At 40.1% G+C, this 27,192-nt stretch overlaps 1 protein-coding gene and 1 pseudogene across 1 annotated transcript in view; one reads left to right on the top strand and one right to left on the bottom strand.

The window, feature by feature from the left end:
- Positions 1–27,192, top strand: part of SORCS3 (sortilin related VPS10 domain containing receptor 3) — a 795,336-nt gene that overhangs the window by 381,717 nt on the left and 386,427 nt on the right. The window contains exon 4 of the mRNA XM_007530390.3: positions 15,754–15,912. Within this exon, the coding sequence (XP_007530452.2) occupies positions 15,754–15,912 (159 nt within the window). The remainder of the gene's footprint in view (positions 1–15,753; positions 15,913–27,192) is intronic.
- LOC132532850 (probable global transcription activator SNF2L2) lies at positions 22,782–23,291 on the bottom strand (annotated as a pseudogene).

Below are 27,192 nucleotides of genomic sequence, written 5' to 3'. Positions count from 1 at the left end.
ACCATGCTGGGGGTGGGGATGGGGTGGGCAGAGGTGAAAGAAAGGCCCTGGCATTTGCTCCTTTGTGCTAGTGCTGGTTTGTGACAGGAGACTTTTAGACACCATTTCCTTTTTCCTCTTCTCTAAATATTCTCCTCTTCCCTTTTTATTTATTTATTTTTTATTTTAAGTGAAACTCTGGGGAAATGAACCCAAGGCCTTGCTTATAAGTGACACTACTATTGAGCAGCCTCCCTGTGATGGATATTTCCTTTTTGCTTTAGAGACAAAAGACATCACAGCACTCACTGTGCCTCCATCCAAGGAGTGTCCCCCGATGTGCTCTGTGATGCTTCCATTTGATTCTAGGCTGTGCCACGGTAATGTGTTCACTCTTCTGGGTGATGGTTTCCCAGCCTTTGCTATTCCTTTTATGCTTTTTGCATTTGCAAAAAACAAACTGAAGCTTTGAAGTCAGGGAGCTAATAAATGAACTTTTAAATGCAGATGGGGGTGTCAATATTCTCTTCCTTACTTCTTATTTCCCATGCACACCATATCATTGATCAGGGAGTTTGAAACTCAACAAATGAATGTGAGCACAGGATTAATTGACTAGATGACTAGTGGACCCACAGAAACAGGAATGTCTGTTACATTTCAAATCTTCAGTCCAACTTTGGTTTACTCCAGGTACTCTTTGCTGCCATGAACACTACAGTAACTGCTCTTTCTGAAGCAATGGGGGTATATTGTTGGAGGGTGGGGGTGATGACATTGTTTTAGCTCTGGAGAGATACTGGGGCTCTATAACCTTCCTGGATGGACTTAACTAGAGAACATTCCCATTTAACTCCCATTTTAAACTGCCAGTTGCTGGTGAATCCTTTGGGTGATGCTTCCCAAACACACTGTCAAGGTTTTCTTTTCTCTTCTATTTCTTTCTTTTTCTGTTCTTTTCTTCTCTTTCCTTTCCTTTCCTTTTCTTTTCTGTTTTCTTTTTCCCCCTTTGCCATGGAATTAGAGCCTAGTAAAAACACTAGCTTGAAAAAAAAAGGGGGGGTGGGAAAAAACAGGCAAGGTGAAATGTAATTTCCTTTTTAATATATACTGTCATTTAATCTAATATTATAGAAAATGATTAGATCTTAAAAACCTATAAATTACAGTTGACAAGTCTCTGGTGTGTCTCTGCTTTCCCTCCCAGCAATTACACGTGGAAACAGTGGGCCAGGCCAGTCCTGTTATCCCAATGCCATTTGTTTATTGGCTCTTAATGAGAAGCAATTTATCTAAATCACCACAGGGGTGGATCCTTTGCCTGGCTATGGAATCTGAAGTGGCAGTTGGACCTTTTGACAAATGTGCTGTTTTATCTTTTACTAGCAACAAAAACATTGGGAAGGATTTGTGTGGTGGTGTTTTCTTCCCTTGAGCAATGAGGAAAGAAAACACACACACACACACACACACACACACACACACACACACACACACACACAGGCACCCATAAGGGCAGTCACTGGGACAAAATAGAGCTGCACATTTTGTGCCCCTCTATCTCTCAGCCCTTCCTACCTTCCCTTTGTCTTTGCCTTCCTACCTCCTTTCACACTCCCTGACTACTGAGGCATCTGGACTGCTCATTACCATGTTACCTGGAAGACCCCCTGCTCCCATTATTACTGTTATTGTGAATTTCTCTTCCCCGCCTGTCTGGAAGCCACCTGGCATTGAATGATGGATCATTATAGAGAGTACCTGCTGGAAAAATTGCTACCTCTATGTCCCCTTCCCTTTTTGCTTCACTTTGGGAAATTGAGGATGCAAAACCAAACAACCTAAATACCCTAACACCCAACAGAGAGTAAATACCCACACATACAGGCACAGGCTCTTTGGTTTGAGGATTATGGGGTGAGATTTACAGCAGCAGGAGTAAAGGCATAGGAGGAGGATGGTGGATAGCGCTGGACAAGCGAACACCTGTGGGGTAAAAACCCTCTCTCTGTTCCCTACTCTCTGTTTGAGCCAGTCCTGCCTTTGTTTGTACTTATTTTCTATTGTTTCCTTGCTGTGTCCTCTCTGTATCCTTCACTGCAATACCAAACCAAATAGAACTAGCAAGAAGGATGAAGCTTTCTACTTGGGAGGTAAAGTTCTGAGTTTGAGGGTCAGCCATTCTAATCACTTGGTAACCAACTGTGATCTCCAGCAAGTCCTCAGCTCTGACTCTGGTGGTTATTGCCGGGGTTTGGAAATGCCTGCATTTTCTTTCCTTCTTTCTTTCCTACTCCCCTTCCTTCCTTCCTTCCTTTCTCCCTTCCTTTTTTTTTTCCCCTACCCTCCTTTGTTTATTTACTTTGGGTAAAAATAGAGTGAAATTGAGAGGCAATACAGAGGTAGAGAGAAAGTGCAGCACTGCTAGACCCCTCGTGAATTTCCCTATCCCCCCCAGGTAGGGACTGAGGGCTTGAACCCTGGTTCTTGTGTACATGCACTTTACCATGTGTACCACCACCCAGTCCTGCCCCCAACTCTAAAGAAACTTTCAGCCACATGGCCTCTCCCAGCTAGACCAGAACTAGACCATTTCCAGGCATATTTATTATCATGGTAATCTAAAGCTGACCTTACCTTTCCTCTGTCAAACAATCTTCCTCAAGATCAAGTGTGAGGCCCTTGAAAATAGCCTAGAATAAGCTTCTCATATCAGGAATTTAAGATCTAATGGGAAAAATAAGATTAGCAGGTGAATTTATGAAAGCCTTGTTCATTTTTTACAAAAAAAAAAGTGTTCACTAAATTAAATACTGAAGATAACACACTAAGTAAATATGGTATCAGTGACAATCTGCAATTCTTAAATTAGTCAAAATGGGTACCTTGCAATTAATTTCCGCTTACCATCCCTTGTGCACTAGAATCTTTTCAGGATCTTCCTCCCACACAGCCTCAACAAGATGTTTATGAATTAGGTTTGTTTTGTGTTGGATAATGTGCATTCTGAGGAGGATTTTTCCTTATCTCTTCACAGCTTCGTTGCCTTTATGATTTTAGTGTTTGCAGCAGTGGTTCTAGGCCCTGGTGTAGCAGTGCCATCCCTCACGTGGCAGTAGCAACCACAAACACCTTAGATGGTGTTGCTTCAATTGTTTTAATATGTCTCAAAACCTTTCCTCTCAGTGTGCCATGGGTAATACCTATAACAGTAACCTAGGACAATGTCATATCAGACCCTGAGACCTCAGGCTCCTGTGTCTCTGTCGCAGCATCATCAAGGCACATTTTCTAGGTTGGCATCTTTCTTTGCATTCCTAGTGTGGAGAGAAAACAAAGCAAAGCCCATACATCAAATTGTACATCAAACCACTAAAGAGAATTCAATAAAACCAATGACAATTACTTCCCCCAACCTTGTATACTCTTAAATATAGGTACTCTTAAATATACATTTTTTTAAATGTGTAAATTGTTTTTGCTTCACTTAATTTTTTTATAGAAAGTGAGACAGACAGACAGAGAGAGAGAGAGAGAGAGAGACCCGCAGCATTGCTTTGCTGCTTGTGAAGCTTGTGGCCCTCATGTAGATGGGGAATAGTTGCGTGAACACAGGTCATCTGGCATCATGACATAAGCACTCTACCAGGTACTACGCCACGCAGGCCATATATATAATTAGAAAACATATTTATGTGGGCCAGACAGTGGTGTACCAAGATGTTACCATGTGCAAAGACCCGAGTTTGAGATCTGATGCCCACATATGTAGGCAGAAAACTACACAAGCACTAAAGCAGTGCTGTAGGTTTATCTCTTTCTCTTTTCCTTTCTCTCTTTTAAGTTTTTTATTATCTTTATTTATTTATTGGGTAGAGACTGCTAGAAATCAAGAGGGAAGGAGGTGATAGAGAAGGAGAGAGACAAAGAGACACCTGCAACCTGCTTCACCACTCATGTAGCTTTCCCCCTGCAGGTGGAGACCAGGGGCTTGAACACCAGTCCTTGCACATTGTAACATGAATGCTCAACCAGGTGCACCACCACCCGGCCCCCTCTTTTCCTCCTTCCTTTCCTTCCTTCTGACCTCCCTTCTCAATTCTCTCAGACCTATCCAATAAAAGAAAAATAAAGAGTGTGTGTGTGTGTGTGTGTGTGTGTGTGTGTGTGTGTGTGTGATGACCACCTGGAGTGGTGAGTCCCTTGTGCAGACATCTAGCCCTGGTGCAAGGTCTAAATCACGTTCCTTTTGTTGCCACTCTTTCTAGGAGCTAAATATCTCTTATACCTGGAAACACTGGGTGAATCAGTGCCCTCTTACTTACACTAATACAGAAAAGCAGCTAATTTCTCTGTTCTAGGGGTAGGTAATGTATAGTTAACCTTGTAAAGAACTTTTAATGGACTAATGGCTGTTTTGGAAAGGGGTGTGTGTGTGTGTGTGTGTGTGTGTGTGTGTGTGTGTGTGTGTGTAGATAAAGACAGAACACTTCATTTAAAAATATTCTATCAGCTGATTATAGAATATTTAACAAATAAAAATGACTCTGTATCTTGGCACTCAGTAATAGCCGCTGTTAACATGTAATAATTTTTTCTTAAAGTTGTTTATACATAAATATAGGCATGGGGCATAAATAGTTTTTAATGGAAATTGAGATTATGAGTTTTCAGTCTGCTTTTTATGCACTGTTTAAACATGATTATTTTTCATGTGTCATAAAGCCATTTGAAGTCCTACTTAATAGGTGCATAATATTCCTTTGAATGGATTTATTTAATCATTCTATCAGATATTTGGCTCATTCCCAAGGTTTTATTATAATAAATAGCACAGTGATGAACAAACAGGTGCATAAACCTTTTATGAGTTCCCTGATGGTTTCCTTGGACAGATTCCTAGAAGTGAAATTGCAGGGTCAAAAGTATGAATATTTATAAGATTCATGTTCCACGTGGTCGCAAGGCTTTACTGTATGGTCATGTCAATTTGTACCTGCATCAACACCATCTCCCTGCTTCATTCAGCAGACTTTGCCACGATTGCTACTCCTCCATGTTGCTTTAATGCAATGGTCAGCTCTCAGTTCTCATTTTACTTCACCTTCAGTTGTATGTGATGCCATTGAGCATTCTCTTCCTGATAGACTTCTTTTCCTTGGATTCCAGGATTTGAAGACAGAGCACTCTGAGTTTTATTTCTGCCTCTTACGCTCCTTTTCTGATCCTGCTTTTGATCTCTTTGGCCCTTAAACAGTGCTGTCAAGCTCCAGTCCCTAGGATTCTTTTTTATTGATATTTGCAGTCTTCAATTTCACATCATTCTATGATGTTCACACATTGTTCCCACCTAAGTTCTTATCTTCAGGCCAACCAACTGTTCTCCAGAAAATAAGCCCTGTGCATCCATTGCCTACGTACCTGTTTAGATGTTTGTTTGACATCCTAAACCTCCTTATTTTCAAAACCAAATTCCTTATTTGCAGTGTTCCCAGTGGCTTCTCAAATAGCTTTTCTTCTCTCAGTGCTCATTCTGCATCTCCCTTTGTCCAGTCCCCAAAGTTATCAGGCAGTTTGAGTTATTAGCAACATATACTTATGATAAGCATCTTGAAGAGTATCTACTATGGGGTCTCCTCATTTCTTGCTGACACCCCAGCCCTAACCTGTACATAGATCCTTCTGACTTCTCCTTTATAGTATACCCAGAGCATCACACACTTACCTCCAGTACTCCATTCTCAGTCAGTCCACCAGTCTCTCCCATATGGATGATTCAGGGATCTCTATGCACAGTGGTTAATTGATTCTTTTCCTCTATTTCTCACCTCCTGCAGTGCTCTGTTAAGCTTGTGGAGACCAGAACAAAAGGATGAAACTACAAGCATAACTTATCAGTGCCTTGCTGAAATATCCTTGTCCCTACTTCTGTCCATGTTGAGAACCAAGACTATAAAAGAAGATATTAGAGAGGGGAGGAAGCGAGAGGGAGGGAGGGATGGGGGAAGAAGGGATGGAGAGAGAAAGACTATAATTTATTATGATTATTTTTTTAATTTTAGTTTATTTTTAAAAAGTTTATGATGCCAGAATTAACATGGGGGCTCAGTGTCTACACTGTGAATCCACTGATTCTAGTGACCATTTTTTTCTTTTCTTATTTTCCTCTTCCTTTTGATTAGATCAGACAGACATTGAGAAGGGAGTGGGAGAAAGAGATGGAGAAAGAGAGAAACCTGTAGATTTGCTTCACTACTCCTGAAGCTTCTACTTTGTAGGTGGAGAGTGGGGATTTGAACCTGGGTCCTGGGATACTCTACCATGCACTTTTACCAGGTGTGAAATTGCCAACCCATGATTTAAAGTCGTATCTCTAGCATACTGCCTCTGCATATAAATCAATATTAAACAACGTATCAATTACATTAGTAGGTCTCACGGTAAGCCAAAAGAATATTTCTTGTATATTCTTAGTGATATTGTATTGATATTGTTGCTATTTTTATTGAGCAGTAACAGTGCTAAGTGTCTGTAATTACAGCCCAATTATACAGTAAATTATAGTATTTTCACTTTTCTATTCAACAGTAGTCCACTTACTCCTATTCTGAGTCTGTTTTCAAAGCATTAAACTAGAATGTGTTTCCTTTTCGTTTCTGGAATCTCTATCAGAGTGAGAGATAGGAAACTTTAGCCCCCTACCCCATCCCACTTCTGTAAACTGCATTCAGTAGAAGGGATGGCCAGTTGTATAAAGTAACACACTCACCAGTGGCATGGTAGGAGTTGCACAGAGGCAAGGTAGGATGCATCCTGGAAAGATTTCCTGAGGGATTTTTACAAATCCTATAGTGATTTGGACTAGATTTAAGGCAGAGAAGTGCACAGGATTCTGAAAGCAGATATTGACTAAGCAAACAGCTCCTGTTTGATTCTTGACCTCCATGAGTCCTTTGTCATTCAGATCAGACCATGAATAGTTGGACAACTCTCATTCAACTTGTTCAGGATTGCCCTGCAACTGTTATTCTACCATCTGTATAGTGATGAACTCTAAAACTTGTCCATCTCTGATGTGAGGAACAGGTCAGCAACTCACTACATAGCAAGTGGCCAGGTCTGTAGAGACTGGTTGATGAGATTTTTCAGTTCAAAGTCAATGAGGTACATAACCATTTCCTTCTTGTCAGAAACTCCTGCTAAAGAGGTTGAGAGGGACCATTCAATACAGCAATTGTTGTGGGTTGAACTTAAGACACAAGGACAGAAAGGAAAACCACTAAGTGAAATTTTCACTAGATATGTGGGGTATTGCATCAAAGCAACAAACTCTGAGGAAGAACAGGGAAAGGAGGAAGTAGAGAGGGGCACTGGGGCCCTGGTGCATGATGGTGGAAAAGGACCTAGGTTGGAGTTGAGAGTGTTTTTACAGATACCTGTCATGGGAAAGATGAGAAATTGTACCCATTTATCAATAATTGCTCTACCCAATGAAATGATTAAAAAGCAGCAGTTGTATTTAACTTATTTGCAATTACTAATTGGTATTCATCTTGGCATTATTGATATTTGCTAATAGAGTGTGGTTTTCTTAGAGTATTGCTAGGAATGCAAAATAAATGTAAAATGTAGTTTTTTTCTCACCACCAAAGATCTATAATGCCTTTTAACTCCCCATTTTTTTTCATTATTTTTAATTGTGTTGAAACGCACACAGAGAAGGACTAGACAGTGGCACCTGTGGTTGAATCTATATTTTAGTGTGTAAGGATCCAGGCTCAAGCCCTGATCCTTATCTGCAGGAGTAGGAAGCTTCAAAAGTAGGAGCAGTACTACAGGTTTCTCTCTTTCTCCCTGTCTAACTCCCTTTCAATTTCTGTCTACCCAGTAAATAAAATTAATAAGTATAATATTTTTAAAGTAATTAAAAATAACACACATATGCACACACACACACACACATACACAAAATTTACCCTATTAGTACACTTCAATTATGTGGTATTGTTAACTGTAAACACAGTGTTATATAATATGTCTCTAGAACTTTATCATCTTGTATAACTGAAACTTTATACCCTTTGAACAGTAACTTCACTTCCTCCATTACCCATCTCTTCTGTTTTGATCCACAATATTCAGAAATGATGGGAGCTGGGGGGAAGTAGATAATCTCCAAACCTCATCCTTTTGTCTCTCACCTGCTTGGCTCCACTTCTTATTTTGGTTGTATTCCTATCCTGGGAGATTTAAAGACAAAGGCTAATGTTTATTCAGCAGATATGTGTCTGTGCTAAGCTCTTTTTAATCTTTATCTCATTTAATCCTTCCAAAATCATTACGAGTAAGATGCAATTATCTCCTTTAAAAAATAATAAATGAAAAATCAACTGACATTCTCACTTTTACACTTAAAGTTTGCCAGACTATGGATTTGAACACAGGCTATCAGTTGCCTGAGTTATCTTTCATAAATAACTAGGATGAGCCAGGCAGGGGCACATCTGGTTGAGCATACACATTACAGTGGGTAAGCACCTGAATTCAAGCCCCCAATACCTACCTGCAGAAATTTCATGAGTCGTGAGACAATGCACAAGATTGCTCTCTCACCTCTCTCACTATGCCACTTTTTTTTTAAATTAATTTCTGTCTCTACAGTATAGTATATATAGAGAGAGGGATGGGGGAGGAAAGAAAAGAGAGACAGAGAAGGATAGACAGGCAAAGAAAAGAAGAGTCACCCCAATACCAAAACTCCCTACACTGCCATAGTACTTCGCATCCCTAAGATGGCTGGGAGGTGCCACTTGTAAACTCTGTCTACTTAGAAGAATTATAAGCATGAGGTCCTGAGTCTGATTTCCTGCCAGAGTGACACCTTGGTGTGTTTCTCTCTCTCTCTCTCTCTCTGTCTACTTTCCCTCCACCCCACCTCTCTCATACGATAAATGAATAAATAAATAAATAAATAAATGTAAGAAATCGACAGCAGAAAGCATTTCAGGAAGGCCCATTCTATGGTTCATCCATTAGTAGTTACCGGGAATGAAGGGCTGTGGGGAGGCAGAGAAATGGGGGCCTAAATCAGGACAAAGTAGACACACATGCTGATCTTAAATGATCTATACCTAAAATTGGCTACTAAAATGCATTAGGGCTTCAAAAAATTGTTAAGAAAAAAGAAAAGGAAGGAAAGAGCAGTCTAGTATTAGAGCTCACCTGGAGGTGCTCAAGTTTGAGCTCCAGTCCCCAAGCAGCTTCTTTCTGCTTTTCCATCTCAAACAGACCCTAAAGCAGCAATGACCCAACAATAAAAAAAAAAGTATACGTTGTGTCTGCCTCCAGCAAATAGACATAAAGAAGCCAATGGATATGGAAACCAAAAGGGAAATACAGTACTAGTGTTTAAGATACAGTGGGAGCCAACAACAGATGACCACCTAAGATAGCTGTGGTATACATACACAATGGAATAATATGCAGCTGTTAAGAATGTTGAAGTCATCTCCTTTACTTCATCTTGAATGGAGCTTAAAGGAATCATGCTAAGTGAGATAAGCCAAAAAATAGATATCTCACTCATAGGTGGAACTTAAGAAACAAGGACAAAAAGGGAAAACAAAAATTAAAACTTGGACTAGCATACTGAATCCAATGAAAGGATTGGAGAACAGGGAAGAAAATGGGCTGCTAGGGAAAGAGAGGCAGACTGGGAGTATGGATCAACCAGTCAACGCCCATGTTCAGTGGGGAAGCAATTACAGAAGCCAGACCTTCTACCTTCTGCAACCCACAATGACCCTGGGTCCATGCTCCCAGAGGGATAGAGAATGGGAAGGCTATCAGGGGAGGGGATGGGATATGGAGATTGGGTTATGAGAATTGTGCGGAATTGTACCCCTCTTATTCTATGGTTTTGTCAATGTCTCCTTTCTTAAATAAAAAAAATAAATAAAAGAAAAGAAAAAAGAAAATGGGCTGGAGATGGGTCTCAGGGGTAAGAAGTCTCTGTGCATAATGATGGAGAAGAACTGAATTTGGGGCGTAAGAATTTTTTGCAGACAAAGACCATGGAGAAATGAGAAATGGTACCCACATGTCAACAACTGTACGTTAAACCCATACAATGTTTACAAAAGAGAGAATCAATCTAGGACCCTACTTGTTAAAACAAATCTTGTTAAAAGAGGGGATCATAAAAAGCATGAACACAATAAGGGATCAAATCAAGTTAAAATGTATTGCTGTATTCTGACAAACACATATATCACATCTAAATGTTTAGGATTAAGCAGTTTCAGACACAGATGCCTCAGGAAGCAAAGCAGGTAAATAAAGTAAAGCAGTTAAAACAAGTCAGAGTATGTGAGGCCTGTGCCAAAACGGAAATTTAATCTTTTCACAGATGATTTTAAATGAGATCTTCCTCCCTCCCTCCCTCCCTCCCTCCCTCCCTCCCCCCCCCCCTCTCTCTCTCTCTCTCTTCTTTCTTTCTTTCTTTCTTTCTTTCTTTCTTTCTTTCTTTCTTTCTTTCTTTCTTTCTTTCTAGTAAAGACAGAGAGAACCTGTGAGAAATGTAGGCAAGGGGGAAGTTATGGAGGGAAGAAAAGGAGAAAAGGAAGAACACTGGGTAGGTTGACACCTGCAGCACTGCTCTGCCATTCAGGAAGCATTCCCTTTGCAGGTGGGGACTAGAGCTTGAGCTCAGGTCCTGGAGTATGCATCCTACCACCTGCATCATCACCCAGTGCCTGGAATTTTAAAGTGAATTGTACCCAGATGTAAATATGTTTCTAGACCCAAAATTTGAGCTTAGCATATGATCTTTAGTTAAATTTCTTTGTACAAAACAGAAAAATAATTTTGAGTCCTTGCCTTTCAATGATTGAATGCAGGTATCTAGGTATAAAGTCTACCCCAATTGTAGTACTAGATTTCCTGGGGATTTGTATATATATGACTTTGATAGTATGAACAGAGAAAAGTTCCCACTGGAGATTTTGGTTTTGTTTCTTTTGATTTTGTCTTCATTCTACTTGGACTCTCTACCTAGCTTGTCCTGAAATAGGACCAGCAATGAATATGCATACTGGGGAAAGCAGAGTGGTGTTCTAATATAGCCTACCCATTAATTATTTTCATATATTAAATAATAGTTATATTTTAATATACACATATATAGCCCAGAACAATGAAATCTAAAGTTTAAAAAAGTTATTAAAATGTTAAGGTTTTAAAGTCCAGTAAGGTGATATCTTATATAGGGAGAGGTGATAATGTTATGTCAATCACAGAAGGCAATAGGGGAATTGCTTTTCTCCTCTGAAACTCAGTTTCCTTATCTGTGAAGTACAAGAATAATGATGCCTCACACAATCTGAATGGATTTGATAAAATATCTAGTACAGCTCCTGATATAGGTGAGAATTCCAGAATATGCAGGTTTCTATTTCCCTTCCTTTCACTCTTCCCAGATACTAGTGTTGAATACAGGCATCGCCTGTGATATCAAAGTATATGAAAGGATTTCTGATGAGAATGTCAGAGAAAGATTGCAATAAAAATGTGCCTTTGCCAAAAGGAGCTCTGTAAAACCCCTGAGCAATGTCAATATGGCTTATCTATCAATTCATTTCTCTATGTGAACCTGCAAAACTATTCAGCATTGGGATATGTGTAAGCAGGTGAATGTACACTTATGTGTAATGTTTATGCTCAGACGTGTGTGTGTGTGTGTGTGTGTGTGTGTGTAAATGTGGCTTGTGTGAATAAAGAAACCATTAGTAGAAGAGAATACATTGCAGAAGGTATTTTATGATAACCCTTATTCAGTATAGTGTAGCTCATGGTATATAAAGTAAGGTTCATTTTATGATGTTTGTCTTATCTCCTAATTAAAATCATCGGCATGAAGCTTCTTTATACCTGCATAAAATAAGCAGTTTAATTTCTCTGCACTAGGAGGAAAATAATGCCACTGGCTGTTATGTAGTCCAGTGGTATATGATGTGAAAGAAGTGAGAGCAGATAGGAGTGATGTGAAAGAAGTGAGAGCAGAAAGGAGTCTCAGATTACCTAGTGTTACTCAAACTCTGTAATGAACATGGCTGCAACCCTTGAGGTTTTCAGAAGGGCAGCAGGTATGCAGTTACCCATTACCCCTCCCCCTTCATTGTGTCAGGGGGTAAAAGCTGTTCTGTCTGTGCATATCCCATCTAAGACCTTTTCCCTTAGATCTTCCATATAGGAAAAAAATAAACCATACTGGTCCATTTCTTTAAAAATTGCCAACAACTAGTAGCAGCTTATTTCCACACAACCCACACAGCCAGAGATCTGTATCCCATCCCATTGGAAGATTTCCTATTTTTTAAAAATATTTATTTATTTACCTTTTTTTTGTTGTTGCCCTTGTTGTTTTTCATTGTTGTTGTAGTTATTATTGTTGTTATTGACGTTGTCATTGTTGGATAGGACAGAGAGAAATGGAGATAGGAGGGAAAGACAGAGAGGGGGAGAGAGAGACACCTGCAGACCTGCTTCACCGTTTGTGAAGCGACTCCCCTGCAGGTGGGGAGCCGGGGGCTCAAACCAGGATCCTTAAACTGGTCCTTGAGCTTTGCGCCTCGTGCACTTAACCCGCTGTGCTACCGCTTGACTCCTGGAAGCTTTCCTATTACTTATACCTCTGGGAGTATGGACCCAGAATCTTTATGGAGTGCAGAAGGTGGAAGGTCTGGCTTCTGTATTTGTTTCTCTACTGGACACGAGCCTTGGCAGTTTGGTCTATACTCCCAGACTATTTCTATATTTCCCTAGTGGGGCAGGAGCCTGGAGAGGTGGGGTTCCAGAGTACATTGGTGAGATCATCTATCCAGTGAAGTCAGGTTGGTGTCATGGTAGCATCTGCAACTTTGTGGCTGAAAAAACATTTTTTAAAACCCTCAATTTAACAGTTTTTATTTCATAAGATAATGATGTGAGCTTTGACTTCATTTTCTATGTTGGGCCCCATGTACAGAAGAAGCTCATGCATGAGTTATTGAATGGTTTTAAAGAGGACTCTCAATAATCAGATTTATTTTATAGAACAGTTGTTCTGACCACAGAGTGCAAAGTCAGTGGAAAGGGACACAGTACTATGAGAATGGTTAGGGATGTCTTAGAACCATGCAGTACAGAGATGAACACCCTAGGGTCTAGGACAGTCTCCTGGGTAGGTAGAGAATGAATTTTAGAGTAACCTACACAAAACTCAGAGATTAAGTCAGTTTAAGAGAGGAGTGAAGGGGGCCAGGTGGTAGTGCACTGGGTTAAGTGTACATAGTGCAAAGCACGGGGACCTGTGCAAGGATTCCACTTCAACCCCCCTACACACACTCCCAGTCTGCAGTGGGGGAGGAGTCACTTCACAAGCAGTGAAGCAGGTCTGCAGGTGTCTATCTTTCTTTCCTCCCTCTCTGTCTTCCCCTCCTCTCCTAATTTCTCCCTGTCCTATCCAACAACAACAGCAGTGATACAAACAACAATAATGGAAAAATAGTGGCCACCAGGAGTAGTATATTCATAGTGCAGGCACTGAGTCCCACTAGTAACCCTGCAGTCAAAGAAAGAAAATGAAAGGAAAGAAAGAGAAGAGAGGAGTGAAAAAGCCAACCTCAGAATGAATCTAGTGAATTTGGCTTTACATAAATGGTTGCTATAAAGGGTCACTGAGCCAAGCAGGAAACTTGGTTTGTGGGGAGTGGGAATGCCATCCCTGGGCATCTTGTATTTGTGGTATTTGAGGAGTCTACAGGGCTGCTGAGTTCTCAAGTCTGGAACTGAAAGAGTACCTAATTTTTTAAAATTGATGTATAACGCATAACATGTTTTTGTAAACATGGGAATTGGAAGGTTGCAGAATGGTCAGATTGGTGACCTGGATTATCTGATTATGTGAAGTGGTAATCAGAAACAATTAAGTATTTGGAAGAGATGTAATGGGAAACCTGATGAGTAGGATGCTATCACTCTTAAATAAGAATTACTTAAAGAGTGAATCAGACATACCAAAGACTGTCAGGAGTTAACTAAGGGAAAGACGCAGTGTCTAAGTTGTCAATTGAGTTTGAGTACTAGAAAGTCAATACCTTTAGTGATACTAGTGTCATGTGGCATGGCATTGAAGCACTGGCATTCACTGATGTCAATAACTATCATAAGTCAAAGTCAAATTGCACTGAATGGAGAAGGCTTTTAAGTACTGAAAAAATAGGTTGTAATCATACATATTACTTTTCAAGATGTGTCCAGTAAATTTGCATAAATTCTTTGCCATGGATATTTTTCTTGCTGCAGACATCAGACATTTTTACTGCTTACTTTATTGACTTTAAGGCAATTTGTCATAAAATAAAAATAATTTATAATTAAAGACTTTGTAAATCCCTAGTCACCTCTTTGATATTTGCCATAGCTTACTAAACTTATACTTTTGACTGGTGAGTGGGGCCACTGTGGTCAACAGAGGCTTTACAGAGTGACATTCTGTCATTTTCTAGGGTATAAACAATCTGGCTTTACAGTCTTTGTTTCCAACTTTTAGTAAGTTTTATTGCCATATTTTCTGTCAAGTCTATATAAAATAGTTGGCCCTACCCATCTTTTTAAGACTGTCATGCTTACTCATCACTATATAGACCTTGTTGAAGATTAAAGTTTTTATTATAAAATGATGAAGGGGTGGGGCATATTGCATATTGTTTATGCAAACAACTTACATGTTTGAGACTCTGAGGTCCCAGTTTAGTATTCTGCACCATCACAAAACCAGATCTGAGCAGTGCTTTTGTGATAGACAGACAGACAGACAGTCTTTGAAATGGCTAATTTTCTTTTACAGAAAAATTGTTCTATGATTAATTATTTCTGTCAACAAGATGCTTGGGCAATGAACTTACAGCAAAATTGCCCAGAATAATTTTATGTAAAGATCATTTGTTATGTCAGATGACCCAGGGCACTCAGAAAATCATCAGGCTTGTATTGTTTTGGAGACTGAGGCCTTTGCAAAACCTAATATTAATAGAGGTGTATTAAAATTTGTATCTTCAGTTTTGGATACCAACAATTTTTCACTACAGTGTTGTGTCCATTTGGTGTGGAAATGGTACAATTTCTTAGGCAATAGTACTATCCCTGTTGGGGGCAGGGGCCTCAACTTTACTGTCATACACTTTGGAAAATACTTTGAACAGAGGAAACAAACAAACAAACAAGCAACCTCTTACTAATTCAATCATTAAAACAATTTGGAAAGAGTAAAATGGACTGTGAATCGTAGGAACACCCTTTCCATGGCTAAAGTAAGAACAGCTGTGTGACAAAGAGGGGCATGGAGAATTGAGCAAGGGATGGAAGAGAGAAGGATGAGAAATGGATGTGATGGTCCCAAAGTCAAGGGACAAAGGATCAAACTTTGTTCCCAGTATGGGTGCAAATATGTATATCAAAATATGAAAATAAAAGACACTAAAGCGAGGTGGGCAGTAAAACATAAATTAAGGTCTGTATGCAGAACTAACCCTGCACAGTATTTCAGCTGAATTCTTGTCGGTTCAATTCAGATAGAAAAAAAAATAGCAGTATTTCATGTAGAGATCCAAATGCCTCTTTCTGTACTATGCTTTGATATACAAGTACTGATGACTTCATATTTATGCTTTAATTTTTTATATTTATTTTACCCTTCTCACATAATCTATATTTTATCTATACTCCTTTCTGTAGATCATGCTTCTTAGCGATCCTGAAATGGAGAGCAGCATATTGATCAGCTCAGATGAAGGAGCAACCTATCAGAAATACCGACTCACCTTCTATATCCAGAGTCTGCTCTTTCATCCCAAACAAGAGGACTGGGTACTGGCCTACAGTCTGGATCAAAAGGTGAACAACAACTCTTTCTATTCACATCTTCTTAGCCAGGCACCACTTGGTGAAAATTGCTTGTTTACTCCATCCAGAGTTGGAGGGGATTCAATGGTATTTCATCATTCCAACTAGTTGATTTTGTCTGTAGCCAATAGCTTTCCTCTTCTTGTCTTTCATACTGAAGTGTGCAGGCAGGTATATTTAATTTATTGACAGTGCTATTTATCATAGCACAGGTTTAAAAAGATTTCCTTCATAATTTTATTTATTTGACCTTTAAAACAATCCCAAGAAGAAGACAGGAAATGTGTATTCATAGTGATTTTTTAAGAGACTACAATAAATGGAGGTGCAGAAAGGCTAAGATAATTGTTCAGATTCACCTAGATAGTCATTGAGGAGCCAAGGCTTGAATGTATATTGTCAGCTTCTAAGAGTAAAGCATAAAGTTCATCATACCATGCTGTCTCAAATTGGTGAAATTTAAATATATCATCATTCTCAGTTTAGGAAAGGAGCAGAAGCTTAGGCATAGCCATTGTTGTATACTCAAGATATAGTGGCTTGAGGGGCTGGGTGGTGGCACACCTGGTTGAGCACACATGTTACAATGCACAGGGACCTAGGTATGAGACCCCGGGTCCGCATCTGCAAGGAAAAGCTTTGCAAGTGGTAAAGCAGTGTCCCAGGTCTCTCTCTGTCTCTACCCCTCTCTATCTCTCCCGCCCCTCTTAATTTCTGGCTCTTTCTATCCAATAAGTAAATAAAGATAATACAAAAATATTTTAAATAGATATAGCGGCCTGGGGCTGTGTGGTGGTGCACCTGGTTGAGCACACATGTTACAATGCACAAAGACCTGGGTTTGAGCCGCCAGCCCCCACCTGCAGGGGTAAGGCTTCAAAAGTTCTTCTTCTAGCATTTGCCCTTCTTCCGTAGCCAGTCAACAGCATAAGGTTGAGCCTGATGTAAAGTTTCGAGACCTCCTTTGAATCTGGAGAGGTGGCAGTCGTTGACTATGTGGGTCATAGTCTGTCTGTAGCCGCAGGGGCAGTTCGGGTCGTCTCTGGCTCCCCAGCGATGGAACATAGCGGTGCACAGGCCATGGCCTGTTCGATAGCGATTGAGGAGGGCCTAATCATAACGTGCTAGGTCAAAGCCGGGTTGACGCTTGCAGGGGTCTGGGATGAGGTGTTTGTTCTTTACCTCAGCTGACTGCCAACTCTGTTTCCAAGAGACTGGAACAGAGAAGTTCAGTGTAGGCATAGGGGACCAGATTGGGTGACGAGACGTCAAGCGTTGGACAGGGTGGGCGAAGATATCCACGTATATTGGCAGGTCCGGTCATGCGTAGACGTGGGAAACGAACTTAGATGATGCCGCATCCCTAGGAATATCTGGCGGGGTGATGTTGCTAAGAACTGGCAGCCATGGAACCGGGGTGGAATGGATGGTTCCAGAAATTATCCTCATGGAGGAATATAATTTGGAATCGACCAAGTGGACATGGGAGCTACGGAACCATACTGGGGCACAGTATTCTGCAGTGGAATAGCATAATGCCAGAGATGATGATCGTAGTGTGGAAGCGCTCGCACCCCATGAGGAGCTGGCCAGTCTTGCAATGATGTTATTCCTCGCACCCACCTTTGCTGCAGTTTTTATGAGATGTTTGTGAAATGACAGGGTGCGATCAAGAGTAATGCCAAGATAGACTGGCTGGGCTTCATGCCGGATTCTCGTATTGTCAAGCTGCACATTAAGCTCACGCGAGGCCGAGGCATGGTGTAGATGGAAAACAGATGATACCGTTTTTGCAGTGCTAGGGATTAGTCGCCATTTTTTACAGTAATCAGATATCAGAGACATGTCTTTCGTGAGTGTTTCCTCAAGGATGTCGAACTTTGATGCCTGAGTTGCACAGCAGATGTCATCGGCGTAGATGAACTTCCTTGAAGAAGTTTCTGGGAGGTCATTGATGTAAATATTAAATAGCTTAGGAACCAGAACAGAGCCCTGGGGGAGGCCACTTGAGACAAGTCTCCATCTGCTAGACTTGTCACCCAGATGCACCCGGAATCTTCTGTTTTGGAGAAGAAATGATATAGTGTTGGCCACCCATGGAGGCAGGCATCTTGAGATCTTGACTAGGAGACCACGGTGCCAGACCGTGTCATAGGCTGCTGTGAGATCAACAAAGACAGCACCTGTCTTTAAATTCTTCTGGAATCCATTTTCAATGTAAGTTGAGAGGGCCAGGACTTGTTCTTCCTGGGCGGAAACCAGCTTGGGCGGGTGATAGGAATTTCTCTGTAAGAGGAGAAATTCGTGACAGAAGCAGCCTCTCAAGGAGTTTGTAACACACGGAAAGGAGAGAAATTGGTCTATAGCTGGCGGCCAGTGTTGGGTCTTTCTTTGGTTTCAAAACCGCTATTATCTTCGCACGATGCCAAATTTTGGGCATAGATTCGGATTCAAGATGTGGGACAGGAATGTAGTGAGCCACTTCTTTGCCGCGGGGCCCAAGTTAAGAATGAGTTCTGGGGTGATGTTATCATAGCCAGCAGCCGTTCCTGGTTTAACCCTCTTCAAAGCGTCTTCCAGTTCAGACAGTGTAAAGGGAGAGAGTTTTGGAGATGGACAAGATAACCAGAAGTGGGATGACCACTCATGGAAAATTTCTCTTTTCCAGGCTGGGTTGATCTTAGCACGTCCAACTTGAGTTAGGTGACTGGCCACTGAGTTTGGAGATACGGGAGGATGGGAGACGGGAGAGGGTTGGCTACCGGCACCCAGACTATGAAGAAGCTTCCAGGCCTTCCTACTTGAGTGGGTGAAGTTCAGACTTTCCGTGAGTTGTTGCCAGCGGGCTTGGTGTGCTGCATCCAGGGAGGCAATGAGATGGTCAGCCACATCTGGGTCGCCCGACTCATCATAATGCTTTAGTAGTTGCTCGCAAAAAAGTAGTGAAATAGGACTGCAGGTGTCTCTCTGTCTCCTTCCCTCTCTATATCCTCCTCCTCTCAATTTCTGGCTGTCTCTATCCAATAAGCAAATAAATATTTAAAAGATGTTTCTAAAAAAGAAAAAGATATAGCGGCTTGATAAGACCTTCTATTTGACTCCATATTCATACATCCAGCTGTATACTTCTTCCACACATCCATGTCTCAGAAGCTTCCTATTTCAACATATTTCAGGAGTGAGCTCCTGATAGTCCCACAACATAATTGATATTTCAGTTGTAATTTCACAGTTGTAACAAAATACTATTCATTTAGTTGAAAAAATTAGAAAAAAGTATCATTAATATTTTTTCTAATAACCCAAATCTCTGATCTGCTAATTTTGATTCCATCCACTTCTTTATGTTACTACCACAACTCTAATTATTACAGGTAATATCTGAGACTTAGTTACTGCCAGGCTCTTTCCTGTGCATGTATAATATACCTGAGTAATGTGGTTTAAAAAAAATTTTTTTTTTACCACTAGTATTATCTCTGGGATTCATGCCTACATTGCTCCCAGCAGCCATTTTTTCTGTTCCTCTAGACTGTGAGATACAGTAAAGATAGAAAAGGAAAAAGTGATGGAGAAGGATGGGGACATACTGCAGCATGCTCAATGAGTTGCATCATCCCTGTAGAAACACTCATGTGCTTCTTCAGGGCTTAAAGGTTCAAACCCAAATCCCTGTGCATGTTAGCTGCGCTCTACCAGTTGAATGAATAATGGTTTGATTTCCATGAATCATGGAAACCCATGAATAATGGTTTGATTTCCAAATGTAATATTACGAGTTCCTACTTGTCTGTAAACTCCTTCAGAATTTTTTCATCCTTCACAGAAAGTTTTCAGTAAGATCTATCAGTGCCTCTCTAACCTATGACCCCCTTCTTGTTCCTTAATCATTTGCCTCTAAGTGAGCTTTAGAGTCTTTCAACACCCCTCCTCAGCTGCCTGTTGTAATCCTTTGACTGGGTCTACTATCATTTCTGTCTTTCTTTTTAATTTTTTTGTTATCTTTATTTATTTTTGGACACAGACAACCAGAAATTGAGGATTAAAGGGGGCTATAGAGAGGGATAGAGGCAGAGAAATACCTGCAACACTGCTTCACTAGTCACAAAGCTCCTCTCACCCCCCCACCCCCACCCCCCCGCACAGGTGGGGACTATGGGCTCGAACTTGGGTCCTTGAGAATTGTAACATGTGTGCTCAACCAGGTGTGACACCACCTGCTCTCTTTCTTTCTTTCTTTCTTTCTTTCTTTCTTCCTTTCTTTCTTTCTTTCTTTCTATTTTGTTTGACAGAACAGGGAGAAATTGAAAGGAGATGGGGAGAGAAAGAGGGAGAGAGAAAGTGAGACACCTGAAGGCCTGTTTTACCACTGGAGAAACATCCACCCTGCAGCTGTAGGGTGGAGTTTTAAACCTGGATCCTTGCACATAGTTTACATGTACACTCAGGACACCAAAGTAAACCTCATCACTTACAAATCTCAAATTTAGCTATGTTCCCTCAAGGCATCCTTCTCAAATTTCTCCACTAAGTTAAACCCTATGTGATAGTCTTTCTCATCATACAGTATACTGCCCATTCAGAGTCCCCATCACAGGCTAAGATTTTACATTATTGATCAATGTGGGTTTAACAGACCAGAATGTAGTTCACCCAGTAGAGCACATATCTTACCATTCATGAGGCCCTGAGTTGGAGTTTAGTACTATGAAAGGGTGCACCATGGACAGCACCATTGGGAGCACTATAGATGTTATGATAGGGCTGTTTCCTCTCTCTCTCTCTCTCTCCCCCCCCCAACCATTGTGCTTCTCCTTTTCTTCCTCTAGAATCCTTTTCACCCTAAGAAAAGCTAAAATAATCAGGCTGGGGAGGCCTGTCCCTTGTTATATAGCTCATATATGAGACTCCAATGACACTACATTAAAAATGTAAATTTTGTCCTCACTAGATTACAAACTCCAGTAAGACAGGATTTTTTAGTCCCAAACACAGGACTGGGTACCCAGTAAATCCACTTTAATCACACAAATTAGTAGGTGTATAGAAAAATGCTATAGTGTTAAACCCTTTATAGTTGATCAACACACACAGAAAAGCTCCTTCAGATTTTCTTCTTTGTATTCTTTACTGTTTCCTAAACCTTAGTTCAGTACTGGCTTCTGATGCCAAGTTATTATGTAATGTTGTGCAATCATATGACAAAAAGAAATAGATAATTATGAGCACTTTCTTGCATAGAGATATCCACAGAATAACCTTGGCTCAAATAATCTTTTTTTCACTCTTTAAGTTCTGGAACAGTTGCTCTTCAGTTCATATTTGAATTTGTGGTTTAAATTGTGTGTGTGTGTGTGTGTGTGTGTTCGTGTTCATGCGTGGTGTCAGCACCTTTAAACGATAATTTCAACATAACCTTTATATCTCTCATTAAGGAACCTCATGATGGGTGCCAGGTGCTTAATGCAATCCCCTAAGGATGCCCATATGATATTTGCAGAGCAAAAGCCATTGCAAATACATTTCTTTCATGGCATCAAGTGGATATTGTATGAAAGACTTAGCCAAATGTCAGCTAGTCTGTGAGTTTAAATGCTTAGTCGAGCCAGAAATTTTGAAGCAATATTGAAAAAATAAATAAATAAATTATTTGGAGGTCATTTAAGGGTCTGGATGGCAATTTATTGAAATGAAGCTCAGAATTTTAAGTGGTGTTTTATTATTATTATTATTTATACAGAAACAGGCTATGTTAGAGGCAGCAGTCATCTCATGCCAAGAAGTTAATATACCAAAGGCAAGATGGCTGTGTGTATCTGGAAGGATTGGCCTTTTCCTCCATTTCCAAAGCCCTGGAAACATCTGGGGTGTTGCTAAAGAAGCCCCCTTGTGGATAAAAGGCTTTCAAAATATTTTCACACGGCAGCTGTTTTTGTTTTTGTTGTTGTTTTGGAAATTACTGGAATTTTATTTTCCTCAGGCTTGTGACTTGCAACCAAAGACATTGTGTAGAGAAAGCAAAAATTAAGTACACTTTAGGGAAGAGATGATATACACATTGTTAACAGGAGATCGAGTTGACAAAAGAAATCATCCAATACACTATATAGATTGCAATATTCAAGTGCCCACAGGGTGCAGTGGATAAAGCACTGGATTATCAAGCATGAGTTCAGTAGTGTTTTCAACAAAACATTTTTGTTGCCATTTGTTTTCAAATTAAAAGATTACAAAAGCAATGTTTACAATAGACATAAAACATACAATTCTCAGGTCATAGAGCATAACATTGAAAAATGTATATGCAGATAATATCTAACTATTGTACACTTATCACTTATTAAAGTTGCTTATATGTCCCACAGTATAAAAACATATATATATATATATATATATATATATATATATATATATATATATATATATCGAACAAATAAAGACCTGGAAAATTGCCTGATGAAAAATAAAATACTCAGTGGCTTTTAATGACTTCTCCTGGTTATCAGTGCTACAAAAAGACAAAATTTTTTTTTTATCTGAGCAGGTGATAAAACCAGGCACAATCAAATAGTTACCAAATTATATCCACTCATTAGAAATATACTATCCACCCACATATTTGCATGTTTTAACCTTCGAGGCCTATTTGGTCAAAAGATGTTACAAGTCTTTGTATGTGTAATTATGATTTTTACACCTTGGTATCTATCATATGTTTGTCTGGCACTATCCTAAAGCTAGTTTGTAGATGGTGGTGATAGAGAAATCACCTAGTGCTCATATACCAGGTGAGCTCACTGGGTAGGATGTGCTGGGGAGTAAGGAATTCTGTTCTACCAAGGAAAAGCAGTTCACACAGGTCACTCATTGTCAGTTCTACTTACTTCTGACTGTTCATTCTCATCCTGCTCTTCCTCACTGTCAAAATCGCTCACTGTAATGGGCTGGGCTTGGGTTTCCCTCGATGTGTCCTCTCCTTGCTTTTGCCTGTGTCCTTGTCATTTTTTTTTATTGTTATTAAGCTTGTTTATCACTTTCCCAGATTTATCCTCTGACCCCTCTTCTTCCTCCTCCTCCTTGCTTTTATCCTTACTGTCTTTCTCTTTGTCAGTTTTCTGCCCAACTCTCTTAAAAACAGACTGCAAGATGACAGAGTCTTCATAGCTATGGGATCCCTCCAGGTTGAGGGTAACTGGATGAAGACTTCACTGAGACGCTGCCATGAACTGCCCTTGTTGATCACAGTATCGGTGGTGGCTTTCATCTGTTTGGCTAGATTGGGAGGATTGGGTGATAGTTTTTCTGCTGGGGGGCTGGCCTCTCTTTATGTTAGCCTTTGCCACATCTTCTTTCCCTTCAGGTTTCTTCATCCTCTGTGCTACTTGAGCCCATGGCTCTTTTTTTCACTTAGGAAAAGTATTTAGAAGTATGGCAGTGGGTGTTGATGGATTTTCATGATCACAACTGCACGTTCCTGGATGTATTATTCCCTAGGAGCTCTTTCTTGTTGACATCTTTTGTGTAAAGTGGCTGGATACTCTTCAGGCCCATAAAGTTTCTAACTGGCACCTTGCCATTCTTTTCAGTGAACTGTGTTCTGAGTGAGATGATGCCCCAGGCAACACTTGTAGAAATGGGTTAAATTGCCTCCCCCTCCCTGTCCTCCTGGTTGCAACAGGTTTTTTTGTTGTTGTTGTTTGTTTGTTTATTTGGGTGTAATTGATCGGTTCAGGAAGTGAACCTGTGCAGCAGCAATTGAAGAAGCAAGCAGAGTTGAGATTAACACAGAAATGTCTTGTTTCAGACTGGAGCCTTGTGGGATGTGCATACATTGGCTTCTTCTAGAGAAAATATAAAGAGGAGCATTAAGGTAATGCAGCATCAGAAGGAGATGTTGGTGGTGAGGAGTGAATCGATGTTTCCATTATCGTGCCTTTGATGAAATGCACTGGCAATTTCTTTAGAATCAGTAAGGCTCTCTCGTTATGTTGTATGTGTCACAAAAGACCTAATTAAATGATATTTTTAAAGGACAATATCCAATTGCTTTGCCTTCCAAATCGCTATCCCAAAACTGCAGGGAACTTGCCAGGAGATGTCACTCCATGAAGACATAACAAGGAAATACCTTCTGAATCTGACAGAATTGTTTCTGGCAATTGAGAGATGCATATAACAGTGTATTACTTGAGATATTATATGATTGCTTGAGTTATCTGGGAAACATTAACTCATTTTATGATCAAGGCCACATTACAAGAGAATTCTTTTAAGCCTTCTCACTTCCAGGACTGCAAAGGGGTGGGGTGATAGGACACAGACAGACAGACAGACAGACAGACAGACACACACACACACACACACACACACACACACACACACACACACACACCCTTATAGTTGACCTAATTGGAGGACTGTACCTCTCCAACTCTGTTGTGTTATAATCTGCCAAAATTTTGTCTTCTCTGCTCATCTTGACTTAGGTTCTTGAACCAAGTTCTATTTTCTAGCTATCTCATTTTCTGTTAACTGCTGTGTTTCCTTTCTTGTATCCTATGGACATATTTCCTCTACCATCTTACATTTTAATATGTAAAGGATTTCATATATATCAAGAATACTTGGGGGGTATAAAGGTCTTTGAAAATTTATTACAAGAATATTTGATTAAAAGTAGTGGAAAGAATAGAACATGAGTGACTAAAATGACATGAAACCATACACATCTCTTCTCAGAACGAAAGTTGTACAGTATCTTTTGATGGCTGCACATATAGCGTTTGGTTAAGAGACAAGACTCTCTTTTGTTTCCCTCAGGCTACTCCCTCAATGGTGTCTGAAATAGTTTCCTTTATGATTATTTTAGATCAACTGAAGGACTCAATGATCTTATTAAAATGGAGGGTTGTTCTGAAAGATTTGGAGGCATTGCAGTCCTCAAAATAAATAATAGGTGCTGTTCTCATTGTTGTAGAAAGCTGAATATGTAAACATCTCTCATTTTGACAAGAGACTTAGTGTAGTTTAAAAAAAAAAAACTAACAAACCGGGCACACGCTTGTATATTCACAGACACATACATCCTGATACGGGGCCTTCCACAGGAGACGGAAAACTGAATATAACAATTTTTCTGCATGAAAGGGGGGATGACAAATCTCTCTATTATCATTTATCTTCTTGGCAAAATGTAACTTTAACAAATACAACTGGCTTTGGAGATCGGAGAGGAACTCAAGGGGATTTTAGACTCTGTTTCTTCCAGATACTTTTTTGCTAGACTGCTCTGGAATTGCCAATAATTTTAATGTTAAAGCCACTTTCTGAAGAATAGCAGGTATAATGAATAGTTGCTGTTGTAGTAGTTGTAGTTGGGGTTGGGTGGGTGTGCAGCCTTTTTTTTTTTTTCAGACTTGGTTTTGATCACTAATTATCTTTCAAGTCTAGCTGCATCTGACAGTTTGACTAGCTGGTTAAGAAGCTGGTCCAGTTTGGTTGCCCGGTCACTGACAACACAAGGTTCACAGCAGAGGTGGCTCTTCTGATAGGACCCCACTCAGGGCTGCCACAGAAGAACCAGAATACTGTTGAATTAAAGTGTGTTTAGAGCATGGCGGATCTGAAAATATAAAAGGAAGTTTAAATTCACACTTTTGGAATGCTGGATACAAATGATGCATTTTGCTCTCATTTATATTCTCACCTAAACCCTCAGATCAGAAATGTAATTGTATTCAGAGTCTCTAGGATTAGCAGGTGATGATAACTTTCTTTAGCAGCTATTGGCAGAAACAGGCTTCCTGTGTCCCCACCTGGTGAAGCTAAAGCTGTTGGGGATTAAGCAGGGATGATGGAGGTTTTGAAGCTTATCCTCCATGGACTGAAGGGCACCTTTTACTTAAAGGAAAATGCTACATTTTCATTAAGGTGTTCTTCCATACCCGGAAAGCCCTCCATGGATAATTTAAAAGAAAAACTAAATAAATACTTCCCAGCCCCTCACCCCTCCACCCCCAAACACCTGTAGCCAGTCCACACCACCTGCAGTCACCTCATCAGGGGGTGTGCCGTCTCCACCACCATAGCAACAGCAGCTGCCAAGAAGCCACTTTCCTGGTGATGAAAACATAAACAGTGGACCAAACAATGACTTTGTTTATTTTTTTTTTGCATACCTGCATACCTGCATTCAAAGAATAAAACTTTAAGTGGCTGGGCAGTGTGCACCCGGTTAAGTGCACATAGTACTAAGCACAAGGACCAGGATCAAGAATCCAGGTTCAGGCCCCTGGCTCTCTCTCTACCTGCAGGAGGGACACTCACAAAGGTGAAACAAGTTTATAGGTGTCTTTCTCTCTCCCTCTCTTTCTTCCCATCCCCTCTCAGTTTCTATCTGTCTTAATAAAAATGGAAAAAATGGTCACCAGGAGCAGTGGATTTGTAGTGCTGGAACCAAATCCCAGTACCAGCCACTGGAGGGAAAGAAAGAAAGAAAGAAAAAGAAAGAATGAATGAATGAATGGAAAGAGAGGGAGAGAGGAAGGAAGAAAAATAATAAAGAGTAAAACTTCATTTAGCATATATTTTGTATCATTTTGCATGACATATATGTATATATATGAAATGTGTATGCAAAATAGACTTTCATATGTATTCATGTTGCTACTTGGTCATTATGACAATCATTTTGGGGTATTTATTTTTACAATACTTTATTAATATGTAACTGTCCCATAAGCAGCACTAAATAAACATCAATTGCTAATGATATTATCACAACATTATAATCATCATCATTATAAAATGTCACTTTACAGAGATTAAATGAGGTAACAAAGGTCCCAGATAGAAGGCTAGGAGAAAGCTCATATAGTGAAGCACACACTGTACCATGAGTGAGAACACATGTCTGAGCCCACAGCTACCAGGTGGGAACCCCTGTTTGGAGGAGGCTTTGCAAGCCATGGAGCTATGCTAAGGTATCTCTCCTCATCTCTATCTTCCTCTCTCTGTTTCTCATCTTCCTCTTTTTGTTCCCTTCCCTTCCCTCCCCTTCCCTCTCTCATCTTCCTTTAAAAAATTTTATTAGTGATTTACAAAATTAGAATATAACAGAGGTATAATTCCACACCTTTCCCACCAGCAGAGTTCTGTATTCCCATTCCCTCCATTATAAACTGCTTTAGTTCTCCCAAGATCACAGATATGTGGTAACTATAATATATATATATATATGTATTATAATTTATAAATATATATAAACTATAA

Source organism: Erinaceus europaeus, chromosome 14 (genome assembly GCF_950295315.1).
Source record: "Erinaceus europaeus chromosome 14, mEriEur2.1, whole genome shotgun sequence".
Lineage (NCBI taxonomy): Eukaryota > Metazoa > Chordata > Mammalia > Eulipotyphla > Erinaceidae > Erinaceus > Erinaceus europaeus.
This window is presented reverse-complemented; position numbering and strand designations above follow the sequence as displayed.